The sequence below is a fragment of the Oncorhynchus keta genome, chromosome 4 (assembly GCF_023373465.1).
Source record: "Oncorhynchus keta strain PuntledgeMale-10-30-2019 chromosome 4, Oket_V2, whole genome shotgun sequence".
In the NCBI taxonomy this organism is placed as follows: domain Eukaryota; kingdom Metazoa; phylum Chordata; class Actinopteri; order Salmoniformes; family Salmonidae; genus Oncorhynchus; species Oncorhynchus keta.
The window spans coordinates 44558384-44584444 of record NC_068424.1 but is presented as its reverse complement, the minus strand read 5'-3'; the positions used below and the strand labels follow the sequence as shown (position 1 = coordinate 44584444).

The following is a 26061-nucleotide window of genomic DNA, read 5'->3' as shown; positions in this document are numbered from 1 at the left end:
TACTGTGAATGTACACGAGATAGCGGTAAATTGCCGCGTGCCGCCCATTGTGACTCGCTTGTGGGCGTGCTGGCAGCATGTTCGATTGTGCGTCAAGAATTCAGCATAGCAAGTTTGTATGAAGGTCTAGTTATTAATTAGTACATAGTTCAATAGTAATATCCTCGAAAACGCTCTGGTCACAAACACACTTTGCTGCCCTGTTTCCAATTGTCCACATGGCTGGGAGAACCTATTCAAGTAAGTAAATACATTTCGAAAACAAAAAAAACAACGATATATTATTAGCTAACTAACTACAGTGCAGGCTAACTCAAATGAGCTGCTAAATTAGCTAACTTCACATACTGTATAGATATCTAGCTAAGTGAATGCAATATCACCATCTACCTAACTTCATATTAGCTAGCTATCTTGATGCATTTATCACTGTAAAAAAAAAAAACTCCAAATTAATTTGTAGTTTGCATGCTAATAGCCATGGAGGAGGGTGATAAGGATAGCAGCCCCAACTGCGAGTAGGCTATTCTGGTTAGGGCAGGTACTTTTGTGTTGTTCCTGTCTCTAGAAGTGAGGATGGCGATAATAGTAACCTAATATTCAGTGCGGTGTAATCGGACTATAATGAAGTCTGTTTCTTGTGAGGTTTTCTGTCCTCAGATAAAGGGGGCTATGAAAGCATGTCTACATATGAAGTGGAGTGGTTCTCAGTCCTGGTCCTGAGGACTCAAAGGGGTGCACATGGTTGTTTTTGCCTTAACACTGCGCAGCTGATTCAAACGATCAACTTATCATCAAGCTTCAAGTGGTATTTCTGTATTCATTTGTGATGCTATCCTTGATATGATCCTGTTATTGTCACATGCACATGTGTGCCCATGCATCTATCAATCCAATCTTATCATAATTTATTAGGGATATTATACTTTTGTAATCCACAATGACCTGGTGATATAGAAGTCTAATAATTACATTGTCTTCCATATTCCTACAGATACCTTGTAACAAATGAGTGCCTACAGTTAAGGTGTAAGGCACTGCAAGGTTGGGTGGGTGGTACTGCCTCCTGGAGGAATTCAGGTGTGTGAAGGCTACCGGTGTCCTGCATAACTTCATGAGGATGGACACGAGGACCAGGAGGGGATCTGCAGCTCGCTGCCGTCTGCCAGAGGAGAAGTCTGCTGCTCTGCAGGATGTTTCAAGGATGGGGTCCAACAATGCAGCAAGAGGCAATCCTTGTGCGGGAGATCTTCACCTCCTACTTTTTTCGAAGAGGGTGCTGTTCCCTGGCAATACCATAGACTACACGATGCACAAAGGCTCTTTTAAGAGTCATTCACATTGCAATAAGAATATTCTTCCATTTATTATTCTTTCATGTCAACTGCAGTTATTCAATTCCCAGTTTCTCTCCCTTTGATTTCTACTTCAGGCGAGGGTGCTGTTAAGGTAAGGGTGTGATGTCTGTACAAAAACAGGCTATTTTAAATCACCCATATTGAAAGAATGTAGAACAATTAGACACCCTATAACCCACACACTCGTATCAATCTGATTAATGGATTGTGTTGTGCAGTAAGCAGGCTCAGGTGTATAACTGTGACTCCTTGCACCTTCAAAAAAATAGGCAAGAGGGCCAACCATGGAGAATAGTAAGACACTTCATTATTTCTATACGCTATATTGTTTGTTCATGTTTTTCAGCAAAAGTACTCTGCAGCCACTTAGTGTGGTGTGGACACCAGGTGAGGCCACACACACAGATTCCTGTTTAACAATGTCTTCAGCTACCATAATTTCTCAATAAGTCTCTCTCCTTCACTTCATCCCTCTCATCTTCTCCCTAAATCCTCTAGGTTATATCAGCTGTGTCGGTGAACCCCTCCCTCATCTGAACTGGCTACATGGAGGGCACAGCATGATCAGAGATGAGGTCACTTAGTCAGGTCAACAGGACGTATTATTAAAGAGATGCTTTACATTGAAATACAGATATAGATGCAGTAGTCCCAGAGTTAATGATCCAAGGTCAGTTTTGCATTTCACCTCCTGATTATTATGACTAATAAGGTTAGAATAAAAAATTAAAACAAGGCTTAAACATGCTATCTGTCTCTAGTCTGCAGATATGTTTTGACGTAGGAGAGGATGCCAACTCCCAGTCCCATCATTGCCACCTCACCCGCTTTTAAGATAACCTTCGGACTGTCTAGTTTCACTACTATGTAATTGTGATGAACTGAGAGAATATTCGGGTTGCACTGTGATTCATTAATCATATGCTGCCTTCCCTGCCCCTGTCTTACCTCTTTCCCTTTCTGTCTTTTACACCTCTCTCACCACCTCTTCCTGTTTTTATAATGCACAACAGATGTGCATTGAAGTACAGATTGAACTTGTATTTATAATATGACAATTATATTTATAATGCATGTATTTATAACACTTGGATAATGAACTTCTTTCAATAAAATGTTTCATATTCTGCTGGTTGAAATTAAGTCTCATTTGATGAAATACTACACCTATCCTGTATATCAGGTCAATGCAGATGAAGGGCATTAGATATTGAGATTAACCAGTTTTAGAGTATTTACATGATGCATAGGAAGTGTAGTGTACTGTTTAAAAAAAGAATTACAAATCAATCTTTAACTAGTTAAATCCTGTTTCTAGTCTTAGTTATAATGTGTAACCATTGATGTCCCAGGACCAAGATTGGTAAACACTGTTGAAGTGTATAATTGTAATACATGCATGCAGATACAGCATCTTTCAAAGAATGGAATTTGATACTCCTGGTATTGGATATGACTGAAAAATTATCTCAAAGACATTCATACCTGAACTGCACCTTTATTTGCCAAGGTAGAGTACATGATCAGTGAATATATTAAATGTACAGGTTCCAATGTGGGGATCTTATGCATGGTAATGTACATACAACTTGCATCCTTGGCACAAAGTTATATTCTACTCAATCCATAGGCTTCATTAATATAATTCAGACTGTTTTGAAGTTGATACAACTGGCTATGATAGCTGAGATTCATAGCCAGGTTCTGAACTCATTTGTATACCAAACGTTTGGGTCCATACACAGATGGGGCTAGCTACACATCCATACAGGTATTTTTATATTCCACTGCACAATAAGCAAAGAACATAGCTAGTTATTCATCTTTCTGCATTGCATGGCAAATATCAGCAAGGGAAGCGTACAAAAGTGTACATTCAATTTGCAGTAAATGCTTTAGCTAGCTAGATTATTTACACCCACTGTTTGCTGGTTGTTTCAGGAGTCCCTAAAACGTGAAACAACCAGACTTACAATTTCATACTCATGTCACAACACCCATAAAGCTAGCTGGCTAATGTTAGCTCGTCAGCTAGCTTGCTATAAATCGCTTTTTTCGTAAATGAGCTTTATTGATACAAAAATGCATAATCGTTTGTCTCTACATTAACTAACATATTCCTTCAACATTTTGAGCATGATTCGTTATCTCGTTATAATCACTTACATTTTCTTCCAACCAAGTATTTTTGTCAGCCATCTTTGCAGAAGAAAGTCTCCAGCCTTGGATCGCATAGCGTCAATTTCGTCATGGGAACCACTCGATATGATTGGTCATCCCCCAGCGGTCGCTGCATAAAGTTGGGAAAAGTGTATCATTGTCACCGCCTCCCATGCCACATCCGCACCGCCCAAATGTCCCCCCGCCCTCTGCGCTTCTCACTGCTTTCCTTCCATTGAAATGAATGGGAAGCGGTGTTTCACCGCGCGGCAACTTCTGCTAGTGTGTCACATGACGCTTCTTACCTCACGCTCATCTCCAGGGAGGAGTCATTGGGGGGGTTACAAAGGCACTTTGCGGAGGTTGCATTGCTTCGCAGTAAAACTGTGTAATAGTGTAAAAACAACACAGCATATCACGTTATGACACTTTAGATTAGAACTCGTGCATTCATTACACTGCAATCATATCAGAGAATGTACATGTATCATCATGTACATTTGAAATGTTGGATGTTTTTCTGTTCAATCTATGGCGCTAGTATACCACTAGATGGCGGGAAAAAACAACACAATTTGAGGATTTTATGCATGGTGTGAAACAGCCAAACTCCCTGGCCTTTTCATTGTAGCTATATAGATAGATACGTTGATTGAATTGGTAATCCTAATATGTTAATTCACTAAAATAATGTTTTGTGACCATTTCGTTTTGTCAGAGAGAAAAAAAAAATACAACCAACAAACTAATTGGGCAGGTAGCCTAGCAGTTAAGTGCATTGGACAGGTAACCAAATGGTTGCTCGTTTAAATCCCCAAGATGACTATTTTAAAAAATGATGTTCCTGTTCCATTGAACACGGCACTTAACCCTAAATGTTCCTTTCAATCTCGCTGGATTAGAGTGTCTGCTAAATTATAAAAAATATAGTGGAAGGAAGTGACATCAGGTTTTGACCAGTGGTGTAAAAATACTTTAAATTACTACTTAAGTTGTTTTTTGGGGTATCTGTACATTACATCACTATTTATATTTTTAACAACTTTTACTATTACTTCACTACATTCCTAAAGAAAATAATGTAATTTTTACTCCCTCGCACATATCAAGAGAACATCCCTGGTCATCCCTACTGTTTCTGATCTGGCTGACTAACTAAACACAAATGCTTCATTTGTAAATTATGTCTTGAGTGTTGCTCCTGGCAGCTGTAATATATACATTTTTAAGAACATATTTGTGCAGTCTGGTTTGCTTTTAATAAGGAATTTGAAATTATTTATACTTTTACTTTTGATACTTAAGTATATTTTAGCAATTACATTTTCTTTTGATACTTTCACTTTAACTTGAGTCATTTTCTATACTTTTACTCAAGTATGACAATTGAGTACTTTTCCAACACTGGGTTTCACAAATATCTGTTGTTCCAGTGATGAGTTCCAGTTACTGTCTTCCAGCGAGAAACGGGGGAAGTAGCCATGTGCACTGTGTCTGTGTAACTCTACTCTCATATTAATAGGTATCAAATCCTATTAGGAATATTTATTTCCTTGCCTGGTGTTGAACGCACAACTTGATTTTCCCAGAGCATTCCAGCGGATGTTAAACTAACAGTGGATGGAGGCCTTTCTGGGGAGTGTAAAGTAGCAAGTCAACATGGACCAGAATGGCACTCTGTTTTTATTTTTTTATAAAAACACATTTCATATGTAAACGTCCTCATCGAAATAGATTTTGCAAACACGACACAAAAAGTATAGAAACCATTTTTATTACAAAAATATTATTGTACAGTACTAAATTTACATGAGCACCAGAGTGAGTTTGCATCTTGCAATGTTTCAGAGTAATTGCACAAGATTAACGTGACAATTTTAAAACACTTGAGTACTAGATTTATGACTACTTGAGAGTAGGGTGAATAACTCTTTGTTAAATTATCTTTGTAATGGTTGCCATGTTTTTCAACAATTAAAAAAGTGAAATATATAAAGATATGGTCAGGTTCTTAATAAAATATGAGACAACTAGGCCAGTAGAATCTGTAATTCAACTTAACAATACAATCAACACTTGTCATATTTTTGACTAAATTACCCATAGGTCAATCCAATCTGGAATAAGAATATAAGCCATTTAGAAGACACTTTTATCCAAAGCAACTTACAGTCATGCGTGCATACATTTTTACATATGGGTAGTCCCGAGAATCAAACCCATTGACGTTACAATTGTCATGTTCTACCAACTGAGCTACAGAAGAATAATGTAGGTTACAAATAAATATAGAACAATAAGATAAAAACACAGCTAAATTGCTTTTTTGTGAGTTTTTAAACCATTAGACAAAAGGTACAGTACAATACTTGTCCTACCTTATACAACAATATACCTCACAAGAATTGTAAGTAATATACACATCTATAGCGCTGCAAAAGAACTTGGCATCTGACACACTGTACAGAGTAAATAATAGTATTACTGCATTTTTCAGACACAGTTGGATACATATTATACAATATCTGAATAAAAAAAATATTTTTTTTCACCTCATCCATTCATCCATCTAATTTCCCTGATGAGTTGTACTTTCCTACATGAAACACACACATTACAAAACCTCTTTAAAAAAATTATACCACCTATTTCAAAACAGAGGACACCACAGTTTGTGTTTCTATTAGGAGAATATAAAAGCTCGGAACACATTGTAAACATCTTGGCTAGATTTTGATTTGTCACAGTTACATTTCAATTTTTTCAAAAGCTTATAAATCTTGAATTTTCCAATTTAGACAAGCTTAAAAGTTCCTCATATTACTTTATGCTTTGAAAGTTTGGACACAGGTACATGTTTAGATGAGTGTTAATTATTTTTTTGCATAGGGTTGGGGTCAATTCTATTAGAAACACTAATTTGTTTAAATTGGATGTCCTTTACCTAAATTGAACCTAACCCTGACACTTCTCCCATTAACTAATGAGTGATTTCTCCAGGGCTACGTGCATCCAAACACACATCTAAATATTTACGTTTTAAATTGAGTGCCCTGCATTTTGTTGTTTATATAGACATTCTATCATTTGCCCATTCCTTTCCATCCTTTAAAATACAATTTGTTTTTAATCTTAGTTGTCTGATATTAAAAAAACATAAATTACTCAATAGCAAACATGGGAGGGTTTCCCTGCCCTGAGAAATCTCAATGAAGCAGTATTAGCTGGCAGCTTAGTAACATTTGTCCATGCCTATCCCAGGATCCAACCTGGTAGGGCTTCTGCCACCGAATGGTGTGTTAACACTGCTTATCATGGGAGGTGTAGTTCATATGAACTACAAGCCTTTCCTTGGTTCCATCTACCCGGCTCATTGTCCCTTGCTCATAGTCCATTGTTGGGTCAGAATAGCAGCAGTGGCTAGGAGACAAGGCCATAGGTATGGGGTGGGATGAGAAGGGGCTGGTTAGCACTGGTAGTGGAAGTGCTGGTGTTGATGGACCTTACCATCCACATGGGCGTGTGTGTGTGTGTGCGTGTGCATGTCTGTGTAAACCTTGGAGTAGATCTTAGGGGGCCCACTGAGGCCAGGGGTTCCCAGGCCCACCAGTCTCTGGCTGGGGTAGTCAGGGCTAGTCAGGGCACTACAGGGGGTGGTGGTGCTGGGCTCTTTGTCCGAGATGTGGTGGTCTCTGTGGACTACAGGTATGTGCCGGGGAGCCAGGGTGTTGTGGAGCCGACGGCTGTGGCACAGCCAGAGTACGATAGTGCCTACGATGAGGAGGGCTGCTGCAGGGATGCCGATGATCAGAGGCCAGGGCAGGCCGGAGCTCAGGTGGGGAGGCGTCACTGTGTTCTCCACCTGAGGGTCTGGACAGAGAGACAAATCACAGTGATATGAGAGACAGCTCTACAGATGTAAGCCTCCATCCCATCCCGTGAATGGCTGTACTCACCTGGCAGTACAGTAAGGTAAGCACTGCGAAAGCTGTAGCCCATAGTGTTGGCTCCCAGGCAGATGTACATGCCAGCATCCTCATCGCGGGCCTTGACAATAGCCAACTTGTTGAGGTAGGAGCCGTCAGGCCGGGACCACACATCCCCTGTGGGCAGAACCACAAAATGCTGCCCGCCGACCTCCAGGGTGGAGTTGTAGCGGTCCTGTGTGCCTGGGTCCACCCTCTTCAGCCACTGGACCACGGGCTTAACGTCACTGTGGACCTTACACTGGAAGGAGGCGGTGCCACCATACTCCACGGTGGTGTTGACTGGGTGTGTGCCGGTCAGAACAGGCTTGCAATGCGAGCGCTCTGTAGGGAGAAGGACAGGAGTTTATAAGCATGTGAATCATAATGACAATAACATAATTAATTTGGCAACATATGGGAGGTCTGGGTATAAATGAAATTGGAGTGTGATGGAGGAAACGGAAAATTATTTGTTGTGGTGTCGGTGGTGTTACCGATGACATCCAGCTTGTAGGTGGCATTGATGTGACCTGCTGGGTTAGAGACGTGGCAAGTGTACTTGGCACTGTCCTGGGGCTGCAGGTTCTTCAGGGTGAGGGTCCACTGCGGGCGCTTGCCCTGGCGTGGGGGTGGCAGAGGGGTCTGGTCTTTCCACCAGGTAAAGACAGGGGGAGGGGTGCCCGTGGCCTGGCACTTGAGCCTCACCGAGCTGCCCACCGGCTTGTACAGCACCCGCCTTCGCATCTTAGTGGGCTGGCTGAACCGAGGCTTTACTGCAGAGATAATACATCATGGAGGTTAGGTAACACAGATGTCAATAGCATTTAGATGACAACGTGTAGGAGTATTATAATGTAGTGAAGTGAAGCAGTGTGCTGCTCACCCCAGGGCTCTCCTGTAGGGTCAGGCTGGGTGAGCTCAGCGTTGGGTTCCAATACGGCAGGTGGAGCGTCAGTCTGGGTCGCTGCAGTGTCATCTGAAAAACACAAAAGTCATTGACTGAGGGTTAGCCTCTTGTCACTCACACACACACACCCATGCAGGGAGTATGAAGATTGTTTCATAGCGATCCGACCCGTTTCATTTTCACCCAACTTTTCACCTAAAATCCAACGAAATGGTGACATTTTTTGTTGATTTCACATTGAAGTCAACCAAATGTAAATCCAAACTAGACGTTGAACTGACGTCTGTGCCCAGTGAGAAGTCTGAATAAATCTGATCGTAGGACTGTGAAAGACGATGCATTAATCTAGTATCTAAAAAAAACAACAAAGCAAAAAAGTTAGGGTTTAGGTAGTCTTTCAAAAAAACGGAATATTGCAGAAAGATTATGTACTCTCACGCTACAGAGCAAAGAAAGGCAATATAAAACCAATGGGTTAAAGAAAAGGGACTTATCCTACCCCCTGCCATTACCACAAAGTATTGTTTAGATATTGCCACATAAATCTAGCGGGCAGTTATCGTTTCAGTGATGTGAGGTATTTCACCCAAAACCCAAGTCTTATAACGTCTGAAAATGGCGTCATGTAAATGGCACGGGGGTCTAGGGATGTATTTGCATTGCTTTGAGCTCCAACAAGGACCCCTCTGTGTGACGCAGGATGAATGATTCTGCTTGGAGATCAGTGGACTGTGAGGTGTGTAAAATGACTGCGTGTTTGGCTTTCAGAGCGTATGAAGTTTTACAACTCTATGGGAACGATAAGCAGGCAAAGCGCTGGTATTATTCTAACTGGCTCTGTGAGGCAGGGGTGAGCAAACAGTGCCATATTATTGTTGCTTCTCTCAAGTTTCCACACTGTTTTAAACAAGATGGCGTGTTGACTTAACCCTGAGCTGGAAACCAATTAGCTGCCTTTAACCTAAACTGTGCAGGCAGGTCAGCAGGCAGTCAGACAGGCAGGCAAACAGGCAGACGGACAGGGCTGAAAGAAAGTGCTGCTTTGTTTGGGCCCGACCCACAGGAATGCACAGAGAACCTATTCTAACCCTGATTCCACTGCTGACTGAGCTCACGCACGCACACGCACACACACACACACACACACACACACACACACACACACACACACACACACACACACACACACACACACACACACACACACACACACACACACACACACACACACACACACACACACACACACACACACACACACACATAGTACCAGTCAAAATTTTGGACACATACTCATTCAAGGGTTTTTCTTTATTTTTACTATTTTCTACATTGTAGAATAATAATAATAGTGAAGATATCAAAACTATGAAATAACACATATGGAATCATGTAGTAACCAAAAAAGTGTTCTTCAAAGTAGCCTCCCTTGATGACAGCTTTGCATACTCTTGGCATTGTTTCAACCAGCTTCACCTGGAATGCTTTCCCAAAAGTCTTGGAGTTCCCACATATGCTGAGCCCTTGTTGGCTGCTTTTTCTTCACTCTGCGGTCCAACTCATCTCAATTAGGTTGAGATCAGGTGATTGTGGAGGCCAGGTCATCTGATGCAGCACTCAATCACTCTCCTTCTTGGTCAAATATCCCTTACACGGCCAGGAGGTGGTTTTGGGTCATTGTCCTGTTGAAAAACAAATGATAGTACCACTAAGTGCAAACCAGCTGGGATTGCGTATCTCTGCAGAATGCCATGGTAGTCATGCTGGTTAAGTGTGCCTTGAATTCTAGAGTTCCTCTGTGGAGATGAGAGAACCTTCCAGAAGGACAATCATCCCTGCAGCACTCAACCAATCAGGCCTTTATGATAGAGTGGCCAGACGGAAGCCACTCCTCAGTAAAAGGCACACGACAGACCACTTGGAGTTCGCCAAAAGGCACCTAAATGACTCGCAGACCGTAAGAAACAAGATTCTCTGGTCTGTGTACTAAGCTGATTGTCCACAATGTCTGCTCTGCCTAGCCGTGTCTTATGCCAACATCACTGTTGCCTGATGGAACCTAAGGTCACCAGGTATGAAGGGTCAAAGTCATGTGTGTGTGCGCTTGTGTGTGTGCGCTTATGTGCGTGTGGATACTGTTCTTTGTCCTGATTTAATCCTGGTGTTCTGGTCCAGGGGGCCATACGACAGCCAGAGGGCCGCGCCCCTGCTTAACACTGCGTAGTGAGGTACAGGAGAGTCAGGAGAGCCCAAAGCCAGCACCAAGTGTTTTTTTGCTAGCCCCCATTGTTGCTATTGGCCCAGGGTTCTGTGAGAGTAAGCCTGGGTGTAGCAACGGTTCCACTGGCACGGGAGAGGTGGCTATTCAGCAACACCGAGGTGGAATTAGGGGGGCATTATCTTGTTGAAAGAGGTCTTAGCTAGGGCTCATTCCTTTACTCTCTGTGTGCTGATGTTCTCTCGAAACAGGTGCAGAGGGACAGAACAGAGGTTTTCCCTTATGCAGCATTATTAGGAGAACATTGGACCATTTCCTATGTATTGAATATGACATTTTTCAGATACTCTATTTATACATTAAATACACATGATGGAATCTGTGACCGGTTTAAATTATTGATTGGAAAAGTGACTGGTTGATAAAGATTATCCAGTTCAAGAAAGTACGTTATACTTTCAGGCAGCGGTCAGTGGAATGGCCTGATATGATGACTGAGGGTAAAGCACGGCTTTTTACCTTACGGCTGGGCAGACTGTGCCAGCTCTGGCTCCTGTGTGTAGTGGAGCAGTGGAAAGGAAAGTGGTGCTGGACTGGTGTAGCGCTAGGCTGAAGGACAGGGGACCCCTTTTCCTCTGCTCCAATCCAGGCCCACAGAAACACACACAGAGGGGCAGTGAGGGAGGGTGGAGGTGGAAACGGCGGGTCTGGGTGAGAGAGAGGGCGAAGGAGGGCAGCCCCAGTCCCAGTCCCTGAAGCTCCTCTTACCCTAACGCTCCTCATGTGGAAGGAGTGTTTATAAGGTCCCATATTATTCTTTCCTACTGGGAGAACTTTAAAGGGTCACCCCTCAAAAAGGCCCATTCTTCATTTCTACAGCGGTACCCGTGTTCAAACATACGTGCCACTGTGTCTCATGAAGCACTCTGCATCTGAACATGGGCCCATATCGAATGCAAAACAAACATGGTTTCACAGTGATTTTCATTAGTGACGGCACAGCTGACATTTGAAGATAAACGGAACAGTTAGTCGTTCAATTTATCTTAGAAATTGAAAGAATAGAGTATTAAGTGGCAGTTCCATTCCACACACCATGGTGGTAGTGAACTATGACCAGAACAATAATGTTAATGAAGAGAAAATGAAGCAGAGATGTTTTACCTTCCTTTCACAGTTCATAAGATTTAAGCAGTGATATGGAACCGAATGACATATACATTAGTTCAACTTGAGCAAAGCAATTCACAGACTAGAAAATAGTCATAGAACTTGTCAAGAACATTAAAAGCAGTTCAGAAGTTCAGAAGATGTGAGGTTCAGATTTGAATTATAACAAAGCTTATTGTTCGATGTACAGGGCATTCGGAAAGTATTCAGACCCCTGGACTTTTTCCACATTTTGTTACGTTACAGCCTTATTTTAAAATTGATCGAAAAATAAAAATGTTCCTCATCAATCTACACACAATACCACAATAGAATGACAAAGCAAAAAATGGTTTATAGAAATTCGAGCAAATGAATTAAACATAAAAAAACATACCTTATTTACATAAGTATTCAGACCCTTTGCTATGAGACTCAAAATTGAGCTCAAGTGCATCCTGTTGCCCGTGGTCATCCTTGAGATGTTACTACAACTTGATTGAAGTCCACCTGTGGTAAATTCAATTGATTGGACATGATTTGAAAAGGCACACACCTGTCTACATAAGGTCCCACAGTTGACGGCACATGTCAGGGCAAATACCAAGCCATGAGGTTGGGTCAGTCTGTTATATCTGGGTATTACGCCTGTCTTATCCGGTGTCCTGTGTGAATTTAATTATGCTCTCACTAATCCTCTTTCTTTCTTTCTTTCTTTCTTTCTTTCTTTCTTTCTTTCTTTCTTTCTTTCTCTCTCTCGGAGGACCTGAGGCCTAGGACCATGCCTCAGGAATACCTGACTGCTTGTTGTCCCCAGTCCACCTGGTCGTGCTGCTGCTCCAGTTTCAACTGTTCTGCCTATGGAACCCTGACCTATTCACCGGGCGTGTCCCAGACCTGCTGTTTTCAACTCTCTAGAGAAACAGCAGGAGCGGTAGAGATACTCTGAATGATCGGCTATGAAAAGCCAACTGACATTTACTCCAGAGGTGCTGACCTGTTGCACCCTCTAATCAAATCAAATGTATTTATATTATAACAGAACATTGCCAAGATGTTCAAATGTTCATAAATGACCAGCATGGTTCCATAGCCCTCTACAACCACTGTGATTATTATTATTATTTGACCCTGCTGGTCATCTATGAACATTTGAACATCTGACCATGTTCTGTTATAATCTCCACCCGGCACAGCCAGAAGAGGACTGGCAACCCCTCATAACCTGGTTCCTCTCTAGGTTTCTTCCGAGGTTCTGGCCTTCTAGGGAGTTTTTCCTAGCCACCGTGCTTCTACACCTGCATTGCTTGCTGTTTGGGATTTTAGGCTGGGTTTCTGTACAGCACTTTGTGACATCAGCTGATATAAGAAGGGCTTTATAAATAAATCTGATTGAAATTTGATGAGGTTGATGGAATTGTCCGTAGAGCTCCAACACAGGATTGTGTTGAGGCACAGATCTGGGGAAGTGTACCAAAGCATTGAAGGTCCTCAAAAACACAGTGGACTCCATCATTCTTAAATGGAAGAAGTTTGGAACCACCAAGACTCTTCCTAGAGCTGGTCACCTGCCCAAACTGAGCAATTGGGGGAGAAGGGCCTTGGTCAGGGAGGTGACCAAGAACCCGATGGTCACTCTGACAGAGCTCTAGAGTTCCTCTGTGGAGATGGGAGAACCTTCCAGAAGGACAACCCTCTCTGCAGCACTCCACCAACCAGGCCTTTATGGTGGAGTGGCCAGAGAAAAGCCACTCCGCAGTAAAAAAGCACATGACAGCCTGCTTGAAGTTTGCCAAAAGGCATCTAAAGACTCTCAGACCATAACAAACAAGATTCTCTGGTCTGATGAAACCAAGATTGAACTATTTTGCCTGAATGCCAAGCGTCACGTGTGGAGGAAATCTGGCACCATCCTTACTGTGAAGCATGGTGGTGGCAGCATCATGCTGTGGGGATGTTTTTCAGAGGCAGGGACTGGGAGACTAGTCAGGATCGAGGGAAAGATGTACGGAGCAAAGTACAGAGAGATCCTTGATGAGATCCTCCCTGCTTTATAGCACTCAGGACCTCAGACTGGGGTGAAGGTTCAACTTCCAATAGGACAACGACCCTAAGCACACGGCCAAGACAACGCCGGAGTGGCTTTGGGACAAGTCTCTGAATGTCCATTAGTGGCCCACCCAGAGCCCGGACTTGAACCCGATCGAACATCTCTAGAGAGACCTGAAAATAGCTGTACAGCGACGCTCCCCATCCAACCTGACAGAGCTTGAGAGGATCTGCAGAGAAGAATGGGAGAAATTCCCCAAATACAGGTGTGCCAAGCTTGTGGCGTCATACCCAAGAAGACTCGAGGCTGTAATCAAAGGTGCTTCGACAAAGTACTGAGTAAAGGGTCTGAATATTCCACATTTACATTTTTTATAAATGGGCAAACATTTCTAAAAACCTGTTTCTGCTTTTGTCATTTATGGGGTATTCTGCGTAGACTTTAGAGGAGAAAACAAGAACAATTGAATCCATTTTAGAAAAAGGCTTTACCGTAACAAAAGGTGGAAAAGGTAAGGGGTCTGAATACTCTCAAGTTCATCAATTATCAAGACTCAATTACAAATCTCATTGAGCCATGTTTTTTTTCAACGTGAAATTGACATACAGTATTTAGGTGCCGATACCTATTTCCAGCAGGACACATCTGATTGAGTGTCTGGTCTGGCTCACGTCAATTGAAACCAGAGAGTTAGAGAGGCATGCAGGACGGCAGTCAGGCAAATTAGAAAGCGTCGTCAGCGTCCCTCCACACAGCATGAGAGGAAAGGCTAATTAGAAGTCTCCTGGTATCTTTTATAGAGCTATAAGCATTTTGCAGCAGCAGGCGCATGGCGACTCCATAGGAAATTACCCACCTAATGTGCCTTTTCTTTTCTTCTCTGTTGTGCCTGGCTGAGGGGCGAGGTGGCATGGAGGGGGAGAAGGGGCAGGCCCCGGTGCATCCTGCCTGTTAAGGTCCCAGCCCAGGCCCCCAGTGAGTCAACCACCATGAATATCTGGATGAAAGCTGCTTTAATGTGGCGACCCTTGTCAAGGTGGCTAATTTGCATCCTTCCAGTTTAATTAAACCCTTGGATCAAACTCTTGGATCTGACAGTAGAGAAGCAGAGGCTGGCAGGGTTCTGGTCATGGAGGGCCTAGCTAGCCACCCAGGGCCTGGGGTGTGTGGGGGAGGCTTAAGGCCCACTGGTTAGAGATTGGGGGACAGGGGTCTCAAAGTGAGGGGTTATATTGGAGTAATGTTGACTTTAAGCTGAAACACTACACTTGTAAGTAAAATTATTATGGATCTGGACAGCATCTGTTCTGAGCTGTTCTCACTAACATTAAATGAAAACAGATAAGAGTGTAAGGGTGTCTTTGGTACAGAGAGCATATTTATGGTCGCACAATGATAAGTGCACCATATTACGTATTGTACTGGATCTAAAAAAAAAGAAGTAACTTTTACATTATCGTGCACTATTTATCAATTAAATGGTCCGACGGTGAAGTGGACATACTCGGCATTCATATTCTGAAAGAAAGAAATGATCTCACTACAATACATTTTAATATAAAGTTAGCCAAATAAAATAAGATTGTTCTACCATGGAAAGGACAACACCGATCTATTTGTGGAAAAATCACCATGATTCATTATTTTGTCATATCCCTGTTTATTTACTCATGGCCCCGCCTACACTTAACGACTTGTTTTAAAAAAAAATTATATGAGCAAAAAATATTCCACTTTATTTGGAAAGGCAAGGCAAACAAAATTAAATGAGCCTGTTTTTATGATGAATATGAATTTGGAGGGCAGAAATGATTAAATATTAAAGCATTTGAACTCTCACTAAAGGCTTCAATCATACAAAAAAATATACTTGAATCTGAACTGGTTCTCTAGTAGATTAGTAAGAATGGTTCACCCAGGGTTAAAAAATGGCCTTTCCCCTTCATTCAGATTACAACCTCTCACTTTTGGTTACTTGAAAATGAAATAATCTCCAAAACATCGCCATTTTTAAAACAAGCAATAGAAAGCTGGTTGCAATTTCAATTTAATCCACCAGAAAAGACAGAACAAATATTTCAACAAATATTATACGTTACCGCAAAGATAGAGGAGGCAAGTGGAAAGAGGCTCTGCATTAAAGACCAAAATTGGCTAAAGAAAATTGTGATAAATAAAAAAGTTTACCAGTTTCATTTAAGGACTCAAAAAATGACAGTTGCACAGTACAGGTTGCAAAATAGTTGGGAGGAGATTTTCGATGTACCGTTTAGAGGTCGACTGATTAATCGGAATGGCAAATAAATTAGGGCCGATTTAAAGTTTTCATATTTTGATTTTTGATTTTTTTTACACCTTTTATTTAATCTTTATTGAACTAGGCAAGTCAGTTAAGAACACATTCTTGTTTTCAATGACGGCCTAGGAACGGTGGGTTAACTGCCTCGCTCAGGGGCAGAATGACAGTATTTTACCTTGTCAGCTCGGGGGGATTCAATCTTGCAACCTTACAGTTAACTAGTCCAACGCTCTAACCACCTGCCTCTCATTGCACTCCACGAGGAGACTGCCTGTTACACAAATGCAGTAAGCCAAGGTAAGTTGCTAGCTAGCATTAAACTTATCTTATAAAAAACAATCAATCAATCATAATCACTAGTTAACTACACATGGTTGATGATATTACTAGTTTATCTAGCGTATCCTGCTTTGCATATAATTGATGCGGTGCGTATCATTGCTCCAATGTGTACCTAACCATAAACATCAATGCCTTTCTTAAAATCAATACACAGAAGTATATATTTTTAAACCTGCATATTTAGCTAAAAGAAATCCAGGTTAGCAGGCAATATTAACCAGGTGAAATTGTGTCACTTCTCTTGCGTTCATTGCATGCAGAGTCAGTGTATATGCAACAGTTTGGGCCACCTAATTTGCCAGAATTTTATGTAATTATGACATAACATTGAAGGTTGTGCAATGTAACAGGAATATTTAGACTTATGGATGCCACCCGTTAGATAAGATACGGAACGGTTCCGTATTTCACTGAAAGAATAAACGTCTTGTTTTCGAGAAGATAGTTTCCGGATTCGAACCATATTAATGACCGAAGACTCGTATTTCTGTGTGTCATCATGTTATAACTAAGTCTATGATTTGATAGAGCAGTCTGACTAAGCGATGGCAGGCACCAGCAGGCTTGTAAGCATTCATTCAAACAGCACTTTCGTGCATTTGCCAGCAGTTGTTTATGACTTCAAGCCTATCAACTCCCGAGATTAGGCTCTTGTAATCGATGTGAAATGGCTAGCTAGTTAGCGGGGTGTGCACTAATAGCGTTTCAAATGTCACTCGCTCTGAGACTTGGAGTAGTTGTTTCCCTTGCTCTGCATGGGTAACGCTGCTTCGTGGGTGGCTGTTGTCGTTGTGTTCCTGGTTCGAGCCCAGGTAGGAGCAAGGAGAGGGATGGAAGCTATACTGTTACACTGGCAATACTAAAGTGCCTATAATAACATCCAATAGTCAAAGGTTAATGAAATACAAATGGTATAGAGAGAAATAGTCCTATAACTCCTATAATAACTACAACCTAAAACGTCTTACCTGGGAATATTGAAGACTCATGTTAAAAGGAACCACCAGCTTTCATATGTTCTCATGTTCTGAGCAAGGAACTTAAACGTTAGCTTTCTTACATGGCACATATTGCACTTTTACTTTCTTCTTCAACACTTTGTTTTTGCATTATTTAAACCAAATTGAACATGTTTCATTATTTATTTGAGGCTAAATTGATTTTATTGATTGATATTAAGTTAAAATAAGTGTTCATTCAGTATTGTTGTAATTGTCATTATTTCAAATAAATACATAAAACAAATTGTCAGATGAATCGGTATCTGCTTTTTTTGGTCCTCCAATAATCGGTTTCGGCATTGAAAAACCATAATCGGTCGACCTCTCGTAACGATTCCATGGCACATGGTTTACGAACTGATTCACAAAACGATGCGGGATTCAAAACGTAAGAGTTTTTCAATTTAAATTATAAAAAATTATTGCAACCAATAGAATGTTATATATATGGGGGATACAACCATCCCAGCTCGGCAGATTTTGCTGTAAAGAGACAGAATCATTAGATCACTTGTTTTGGTACTGCCCATATGTAGCTTGTTTTTGGCAGGTTCAGAAAAATTCAACATTTACTTGGAGCCAACTCTCCATATAGCACTGCTGGGTGATTTGATAAATCATAGTCAATCGATCAATAATCTAATACACCAAGCAAAGTTATTTATCTTTAATTTACAATCTGTAGGAACTATGAGAATAGAAAGGTTCAGAATTTTTGTGAAACATCACAGCACAGTGGGAAAATGTATGGCAGCTAGAAATTAAAACTGGGTGGTCTTCAGAGATAGATTGGAGGGAATCTGAAGACTGGGACTAAAACAAACAAAAAGATAACTAATGTTAAATATATTTTCTGTGAAATGTATGTAGTATGTATAAGCCTAATTATTGTTTGATCACTCCAATAAGGGGAGTTTAAAAAAAAAACTTTATTTAACTGGGCAATTCAGTTAAGAACAACTTTTTATTTTCAATGATGGTCTAGGAACAGTGGGTTAACTGCATTGTTCAGGGGCAGAATGACAGATATTTTCCTTGTTAGCTCAGGGATTTGATCTTGCAACCTTTGGGTTACTAGTCCAACACTCTAACCACAGGCTACCTGCCACCACAGGTTAGTAGGGTTAGTGGACAATAATAAATAAGGAAAATATATTTTCAAAATATATATATTTCAAATATTATATATGAGAGATTGGAAATGATGCAGACAATTACATTGATAGAAGCCACAATCTGCAATATTAAAGCTGATCTTTTTAAAGAATTGCACAATGAAAATTCCTTGTATTGCAAATTGCAATTAAAATGTGGTATTGTTTTGACCAATACTAATGTTAACCTTGACCATGAACCCTTCTGGCTCTCAGCCAAACCCTCTCCTAGCCTTACTATTAACCTTTAACGCATTTACATACTTAACCTAAACCTCACCCATATCCTGGCACTATCTTTAACCCTCACCTCCCTATGGCATTTGCCCTTGCCCTAGGTTTCAAAGTCTAGACAGAACTGACTTCCATACTGCTTGTCCTGCTGCCCACACTTATTTACAACGGAGAACTCTTTCTCTGTCTCTCTCTTTGTTCAGCTTAATTTCATATGAGACCGAATGGTTTCAATTTCATCAAACATCCTTTAATCTTTCCCTTCCCCCCCCCAACACAAGGCCTTTCTTCCACTACTCACAAGCATGGATTCATTTGTGTCCATATGTGTTTGTGCTTTGAACTTGCCTCAACTTCCCAACAATGAATGAGGAAAAAAACAAACATGTTCTAGGAGGCCCGGGTGGGTCGGGTTGTCGTGGGGTTCGGTGTTACACGAGCAGTAATCACAATTAGAAATTAGATCATTGTCACGTCGGTGGAAACATGATCAAAGGGGCGACTCAATCCCTCACACGCATATTTCACTGTTCGGATGAGTTAATGTAACGCCTCCAGTTTCAACTGTATCACTGAAACCACTACTCACTGTCAAGAGCTTTTTATCTCTCAACATGTTAACAACTCACAAATCTTACCTCACCGATAGTTCACGGGCCGTTAAGAGAGACAAGAAACAGGGAGCTGCCTGGAAAAATACGTGTAAATCATTCTCGCTCCAAATATTGCCTGGCTTGGAAAGAACAGAGAGGGAAAAGAGAGAAAAGACGTGGATTTAAAAGGCAACGGATAGGGGTTTGTGGTGGTAATTGTTGAGTCACTCTATTTCCAGGAGTATGGTCAGTTAGGTGGAGGGAGGAAACTGGTGGAGGGTGTGTTCAGTTTTAACCACACAGAGTAATTTATTAACACTGGTGGCTGTGACTCCTGGCAACTAACCCCCCTTTTTTCCTTTAACATGGCACAACCCAAAGTGTGCCTGCATTTCTGACAAACTCCACTGAGGCCGCAGCAGGCTGAACCCCCCGCCCCAGCCTGCCTGCCCCCCCTGCTGTCCGTCCGTCTCGTACAGCATTCTAGAGCTGGGCCTGCCAGTATAATTTCGATACAATTATCCATTTAGGTGAGGGAGGCGTGGGCTAAACTGCAACACATGTACCTCACCGCCTGCAAACAAAGAACAAAAGGTCTGGGGCTGGAGCTGCTCCACCAGGCCCTCTAGAAAACCTTCAGCCCTAACTCACTGACCGACTGTCAGACCGCACTCGCCTCCCGTCTGACCAGAATCCACAGTCTCATAGTCATAGAATAGAATGCCTCTCTCTCTCCTACCATGTGTGGTTGTTTAGAGTCAACATTTACACAGGGCATATATAGAACAGCAAGGTCATGCAAGCCAAATAGACTAATCTGTCTAGTATCGAACTATACATGACTGCTCTTCCTTTTCTGTTTCAGTGGGTCTGGTAGACTTCCGTTGCCTCTTGTATTGGTATGGTATGTGACCCAGAACTGTCGAGGGAGAGCTTCAGTCCTTTCCAGCAGAATTCCCAAGCGAGGCACTAGTGCTGAGCATTAACAATGTTGGCTCCGTGAGGCCTGGCCCTAAAACAACAGGGTTACACACCAGGGGACTGTATTCCTGCAGACAAAGGGACCACCAAGGCTACAGCCAGGGGCGCTGCCAGTGGTAGGCTACAGCTAGGAATAGGGGTGCTGCCAGTGGTAGGCTACAGCTAGGAATAGGGGTGCTGCCAGTGGTAGGCTACAGCTAGGAATAGGGGTGCTGCCAGTGGTAGGCTACAGCTAGGAATAGGGGCGCTGCCAGTGGTAGGCTACAGCTAGGAATAGGGGCGCTGCCAGTGGTAGGCTACAGCTAGGAATAGGGGTGCAGCCAGTGGTAGGGGTACAGCCAGCCAGGCCCTGGGGGAGATTGAGGGGCTATGGGGCCTGGGTGCTGTGAGTGGGACACTGGGGACTAGGGAGGGAAATGGAGTGATGAAGGATTTGTCCCCCTGCCGGACAGGATATCCAGAGTGAGTGGTGGGAAGGTCACAAGAGGTCAGGGTCAAGCTTTACCTCTCCTGAACTCTGACAGCTTCCAAATGTTTCAAACATCCCCTGACAAAATAACACTTTTACTACCATGGAGGTAAAGAGGGAGACATTGTAAATCCTTGTTTTTGCAAAGGAGCAGCACATTACACAGCAGCAACAACCCAGCAGTACTTACCCAGCAGTGTGAGATTGGACCTGTGTTTATGATGTCATTAAAACATATTATGCAGCTGCAAAAATGCAAGTCAAGAGCACAACTAATACCTATGGGGTAATTTCCTGCTGCCACTATTGTGGGAAAAACATGTTTCTATTTACACTTGTGTGCAGAAAGGCACAAAGAAAAAGTACTTCAGTGAGAACTGTGGTCTATGTGTTAAAAAATAGTTTTCAAATTACTGTTACCTCACTCGGGTTTACAGCCAAATTACCACACCGAGGCATCAAGAGCCAAGAACAGAATATCAGCTACAGGGATAAAATTACATTTTTATGACAAGTATGCTCTACTCAGTGTGTTGCAGGATTGCAGCAGTCATTAAAAAAAAAGGATCGGAACTTGAGGTTAGACTTGCCTCTCTGCCCGTGCTTGCTATGAGGAGGAGTTGATAAGATTGGAGACATGTTGACAACAAGTGCTATTGAATGTCACCAAATACACTACATACAAATGTATGAAGACATCCCTTCAAATGAGTGGATTCAGCTATTTCAGCCACACCCGTTGCTGATAGGTGCATAGAATTGAGCACACAGCCATTCAATCTCCATAGACAAACATTGGCAATAGAATGGCCTTACTGAAGAGCTCAGTGACTTTCAACATGGCACTGTCATAGGTTTCCAACAAGTCAGTTCATAAACTTTCTGCCCAGCTCGAGCTGCCCCGGGCTACTGTAAGTGACATTATTGTGAAGTGACAACGTCTAAGAGCAACAACGGCTCAGCCGGAAAACAGCCGCAAGCACAATAATTGTTTGTCGGGAGCTTCATTAAATGGGTTTCCAAGGCTGAGCAGCTGCACACAAGCATAAGATCACCACGTCAGCTGGAGTGGTGTAAAGCTAGCCGCCATTGGACTCTGGAGCAGTGGAAACATGTTCTCTGGAGTGATGAATCCCAATTCACCATCTTGAGGTCTGACGGATAAATCTGGGTTTGGCAGATGCCAGGACAACGCTACCTGCCTGAGTGCATAGTGCCAACTGTAAAGTTTGGTGGAGGAATAACGGTCTGGGGCTGTTTTTCATGGTTCAGGCTAGGCCCCTTAGTTCCAGTGAAGGGAAATCTTAACGCTACAGCATACAATAATATTCTAGACGATTCTGTGCTTCCATCTTTGTGGCAACAGTTTGGGGAAGGACCTTTCCTGTTTCAGCAGAACAATGATCCCCATGCACAAAGCAAGGTCCATACAGAAATGGTTTGTCGAGATTGGTGGAAGAACTTGACTGGCCTGCACAGAGCCCTAACCTCAACCATAAGACTCCTGAACAGGTGTCCCGCCACCTGCCAACCCCCTCTTTTACACTGCTCCTACTCACTGTTTATCGTCTATGCATAGCCACTTTAACTATACCTACATGTACATTTTACCCCAATTAGCCCGACTAACAGGTGCCTCCCCGCACATTGACTCTGTACCACCTGTATATAGCCTTGCTACTGTTATTTTCACTGTCATTTAACTGTTCTTTTTATATTGTATTTCTTTACTTATCTATTGTTTACCTAATGCCTACTTTTTACTTAACAATTGCACTGTTGGTTAGTGCTTGTAAGTAAGCATTTCACTGTAAGGTTGTACCTGTTGTATTCGGGGCACGTGACAAACTTTGATTTGAACCCCATCGAACACCTTTGGGATGAATTGGAAAGCCGACAGCGAGCCAGGCCTAATCGCCCAACATCAGTGCCCGACCTCACTAATGCTCGTGGCTAAATGGAAGCAAGTCCCCACAGCAACATCTAGTGGAAAGCCTTCCTAGAAGAGTGGAGGCTGTTAAAGCAGCAAAGGGGGAACCGACTCCATATAATCGCCCACGATTTTTACTTTTGGTCATGTAGTGTACCTCTGTGTTGAATACTTAAATGGGAAGTGCACACACTGATTTAGACTCGTTCTTTGGCTTGCTCCTCAAGAAATACTGGCGGCCATGACAGAAGCCAAACATGAGTTGGCTTAGAGGTGTGGCTTGATGTGGTTGTTTCTTGGGTGTGCCCTTGTCACCACCAAGACACACCTATCTGTCAGAACCGTGCCTACAGCCATTTCCCCTTCTTCGATGAGGTTTAACAGCGGTTGGCATCCAATAATTGTTGCATTGCTGCCACCAACTATACTGAAATAGAACTCCCTTATGCCTTGCTTGAAAAAGTGAATCGACAAATACCCTACCATCTAACCCTACACGCATTAAAAACCCACCACCCTACTCCACTATTTAAACCTATCTAGTCCTACCTCAGGCCAACAGTCTGAAAGGACGGGACACCACCACTCAACACACCCTGTCCTGTAAGTCTTCTGATGTCAAATCTTGTACCCCCAAATATTTCTCTGCAGTTGCCACCACTACCTCTATTTTCTGCAACGTAAGTTTCACCCCTGCAGTACAGTTGATAACCATTGCTATGAATGCTAAATAGCCAAATTGCATATCACTCTTTGGCCTTTCCATCTGTACTGATACAGATCTAGTACACACACACACACGACTCCCCCTAGAACCATCTTCTTCAACTTTCTTCACTGCTTCAGCATACGACACCCTCTGCCTTACTCTTACCCTGGTAACCTCAACCTGCCTCTCTCGCAGCGGACAGTTCAGATTCCCAACCCTACGGGCACCCCTACAATTAACCCATACCGCTTCTTTCCCCAATGCTACACATTCGTTTGTCTCCCTTCTGCACACTTCTCACACCTTGGAACCTCCCTCCTGCACACTGCTGCCACATTCCCATAAGCTTGACACCTGTAACAACGTAATGTATTTGGCACATAAGCTCGTACGGGATAACTGAAATATCCTAACATGAATTTGTCGGGCAGGGACTCAACATCAAAACTCAAAAGAACAGACAATGACTCTTCTGTTTCACCACTCACGCCACCCTTTCTGTGTCACACCAAATGACAAGCATCACAAACACTGGGAATCTTCCCCTTCAGTTGGTCCACTTTCACCACGACCACAGTGATCACTCCTTTCAATTTGCTCGATAGCAAAACACGTCACATCTCTTGTCCCAATTAACACAAAACCACTTCAGGTTACCTTCACTGATTCCATAGCACCCAATTGTTTTCAACCACCCTGAAATCACAAAAGGCAGGCGTCCACCTTCTACAAAAATGTCACACTCATCTTTATCCTCTGAGGATTTCACCACACCTGCTACCTCCGATAATTCGCCCTCAATTCCATTTCTCCTCCAGACCTCGATCCGGAAATCGATTCATTCTGCTTACACTTTCTACCATTCTTCTTTGACAAACCATCTTCCTTTTCCCCCAAATTTTTCCCCGACTCAAGCTCACCCTCTTCCTCCCTCTCTTCGACTTCCTCTGCCTATATATGTCTCCTTATGATAATATTGAACTTCTCCTAACATATATTTCATTTTTGCCCTCTCAAGGGACACCATTTCAGCTGTTTTCCCCCACTCAACCACAACTAACAAACCTCCTGCACGTTGAGTTCAATAACTACAGGCAGATAGATGTATGGTGAGAGGAAGCTTTGAATAGGTCAGTAGCCCACAGAGTAATATGAGAATGCAATTGCTGAATAAACAACCCTTTACATAATACAATAGTAGCATTGTTCAGCTAATATAACAATGTGCACCTTTCATTGTCATTCCCAGCTGATGCAGATACTCTACCTCTCCCTCCCCATATTGACGGACACCATTCAATTCAATAATACAAAAGACAATACAAGTCAAAGTTGTGTCTAGCAAGAATTTTATGCCAAGTGCCAGGTTTCTCTACATTTACAGACATCAGTTTCAAGCCCGTCTGTCAGTCTGGACATCACATCAACTTGCAAGCCTCCATGTGTTGGCTCCATACATGTTTCTGTGAACACAGTCACTGTTCTATTAACAGTGGTAGTTAGGATAGGTAATATCTGACACACCATCAGGTACTACGTTGAAGTTTGAACAGGTCAGGCTAAACCTACCTAATTATGGTCTCCCCATCACGATGGTTGGTGAGCAGGCAAGAGGTGAGGCCTTTGCCAGTGCCCCATTGATGGGCATGGCAGTGCAGATCAGCTCCTGGCCCCTCAAAGATACTGGTCGGTCACACACACAGAGCACTGATTACGTTATTAATGGTTGTTATGGTTAGCCTGTTGGAACCAACCTGATCACTGCATTCACCTTTCTATTTCACTTCCGATATTATGATATTATGATATTATGATATCGGAAGTGAAATAGAATGGTAAACGCAGCGACCAGGTTGGTTCCAACAGGCTAGATTATGAAGGTGAATTGGGACAAAACTCGAAACTGTTTTGACCTTCGATCAGGTCAAATTTCACCAACCTGATTCCATTTATAGGAAAGCTCACAGTGGGGGCATATCTACGTGATGCTGAGAGTTCCCTTGCTGGTCTTTTCTATGTTGCATGTTCGGCTGCAAACTGGACATCTCTCGAACAACTGCAGCAGGCAATCCTTATAAACACCACCTCATCTTATGAGGTGGTGTTGACTGGGAGGGCCTGTAACATGGGGACAGCCAAGTACAAAGGTTTTCGATAATGCACTTCACAACAAAAATGACTCTACTACTTGTATCTGCTTGGCTGGGCAATTAACCTACTAGTTCATCAAACCGGGTATTTTTTTCACACAACACACATTAACATTGTTGATGAAGCCGTCTGTGTCCTCAGGCAGTAACTCGGGTCAAGCTAATTCTAGGTCGTCCGTAACCTTAAATTAGGGGTGTCAAACATACGAGGGGGTCCAATCCAGCTTGCGGGTGGTTTCAATATAAAATATTTTTAAAAATGACAATGTAGAATAATAGTGAAGATTAAAAAAAATGAAATAATACACCCATCTCATATGTATATACTGCACTCTATACTATGCCACTGTATCTCAGTGCAATGCCACTCTGACATAAATGTATATATA

The 26061-nt window shown here is 42.4% G+C and overlaps 1 protein-coding gene and 2 long non-coding RNA genes across 5 annotated transcripts in view; 1 reads left to right on the top strand and 2 right to left on the bottom strand.

Annotated features, from left to right (window-relative positions):
• The first annotated feature begins 80 nt into the window (after positions 1-80).
• LOC127923253 (uncharacterized) lies at positions 81-2490 on the top strand. Its single transcript, XR_008113805.1, has 2 exons — positions 81-808; positions 995-2490. It is a non-coding gene; the product is annotated as an uncharacterized LOC127923253 (long non-coding RNA).
• A 350-nt stretch (positions 2491-2840) lies between these two features.
• On the bottom strand, positions 2841-3566 carry LOC127923259 (uncharacterized). The gene is made up of 2 exons (XR_008113822.1): positions 3525-3566; positions 2841-3305 (listed from the first exon to the last, which is right to left on the bottom strand). It is a non-coding gene; the product is annotated as an uncharacterized LOC127923259 (long non-coding RNA).
• A 1710-nt stretch (positions 3567-5276) lies between these two features.
• Positions 5277-26061, bottom strand: part of LOC118375332 (fibroblast growth factor receptor-like 1) — a 57626-nt gene continuing 36841 nt past the window's right edge. For all 3 annotated transcript variants that reach the window (XM_035761843.2, XM_035761852.2, XM_035761860.2), the window contains 4 exons: positions 8370-8462; positions 7981-8259; positions 7475-7828; positions 5277-7388 (listed from right to left, as the gene is read on the bottom strand). In XM_035761843.2, coding sequence (XP_035617736.1) covers positions 6985-7388; positions 7475-7828; positions 7981-8259; positions 8370-8462 — 1130 coding nt within the window. In that variant the 3' untranslated portion in view covers positions 5277-6984. The remainder of the gene's footprint in view (positions 7389-7474; positions 7829-7980; positions 8260-8369; positions 8463-26061) is intronic.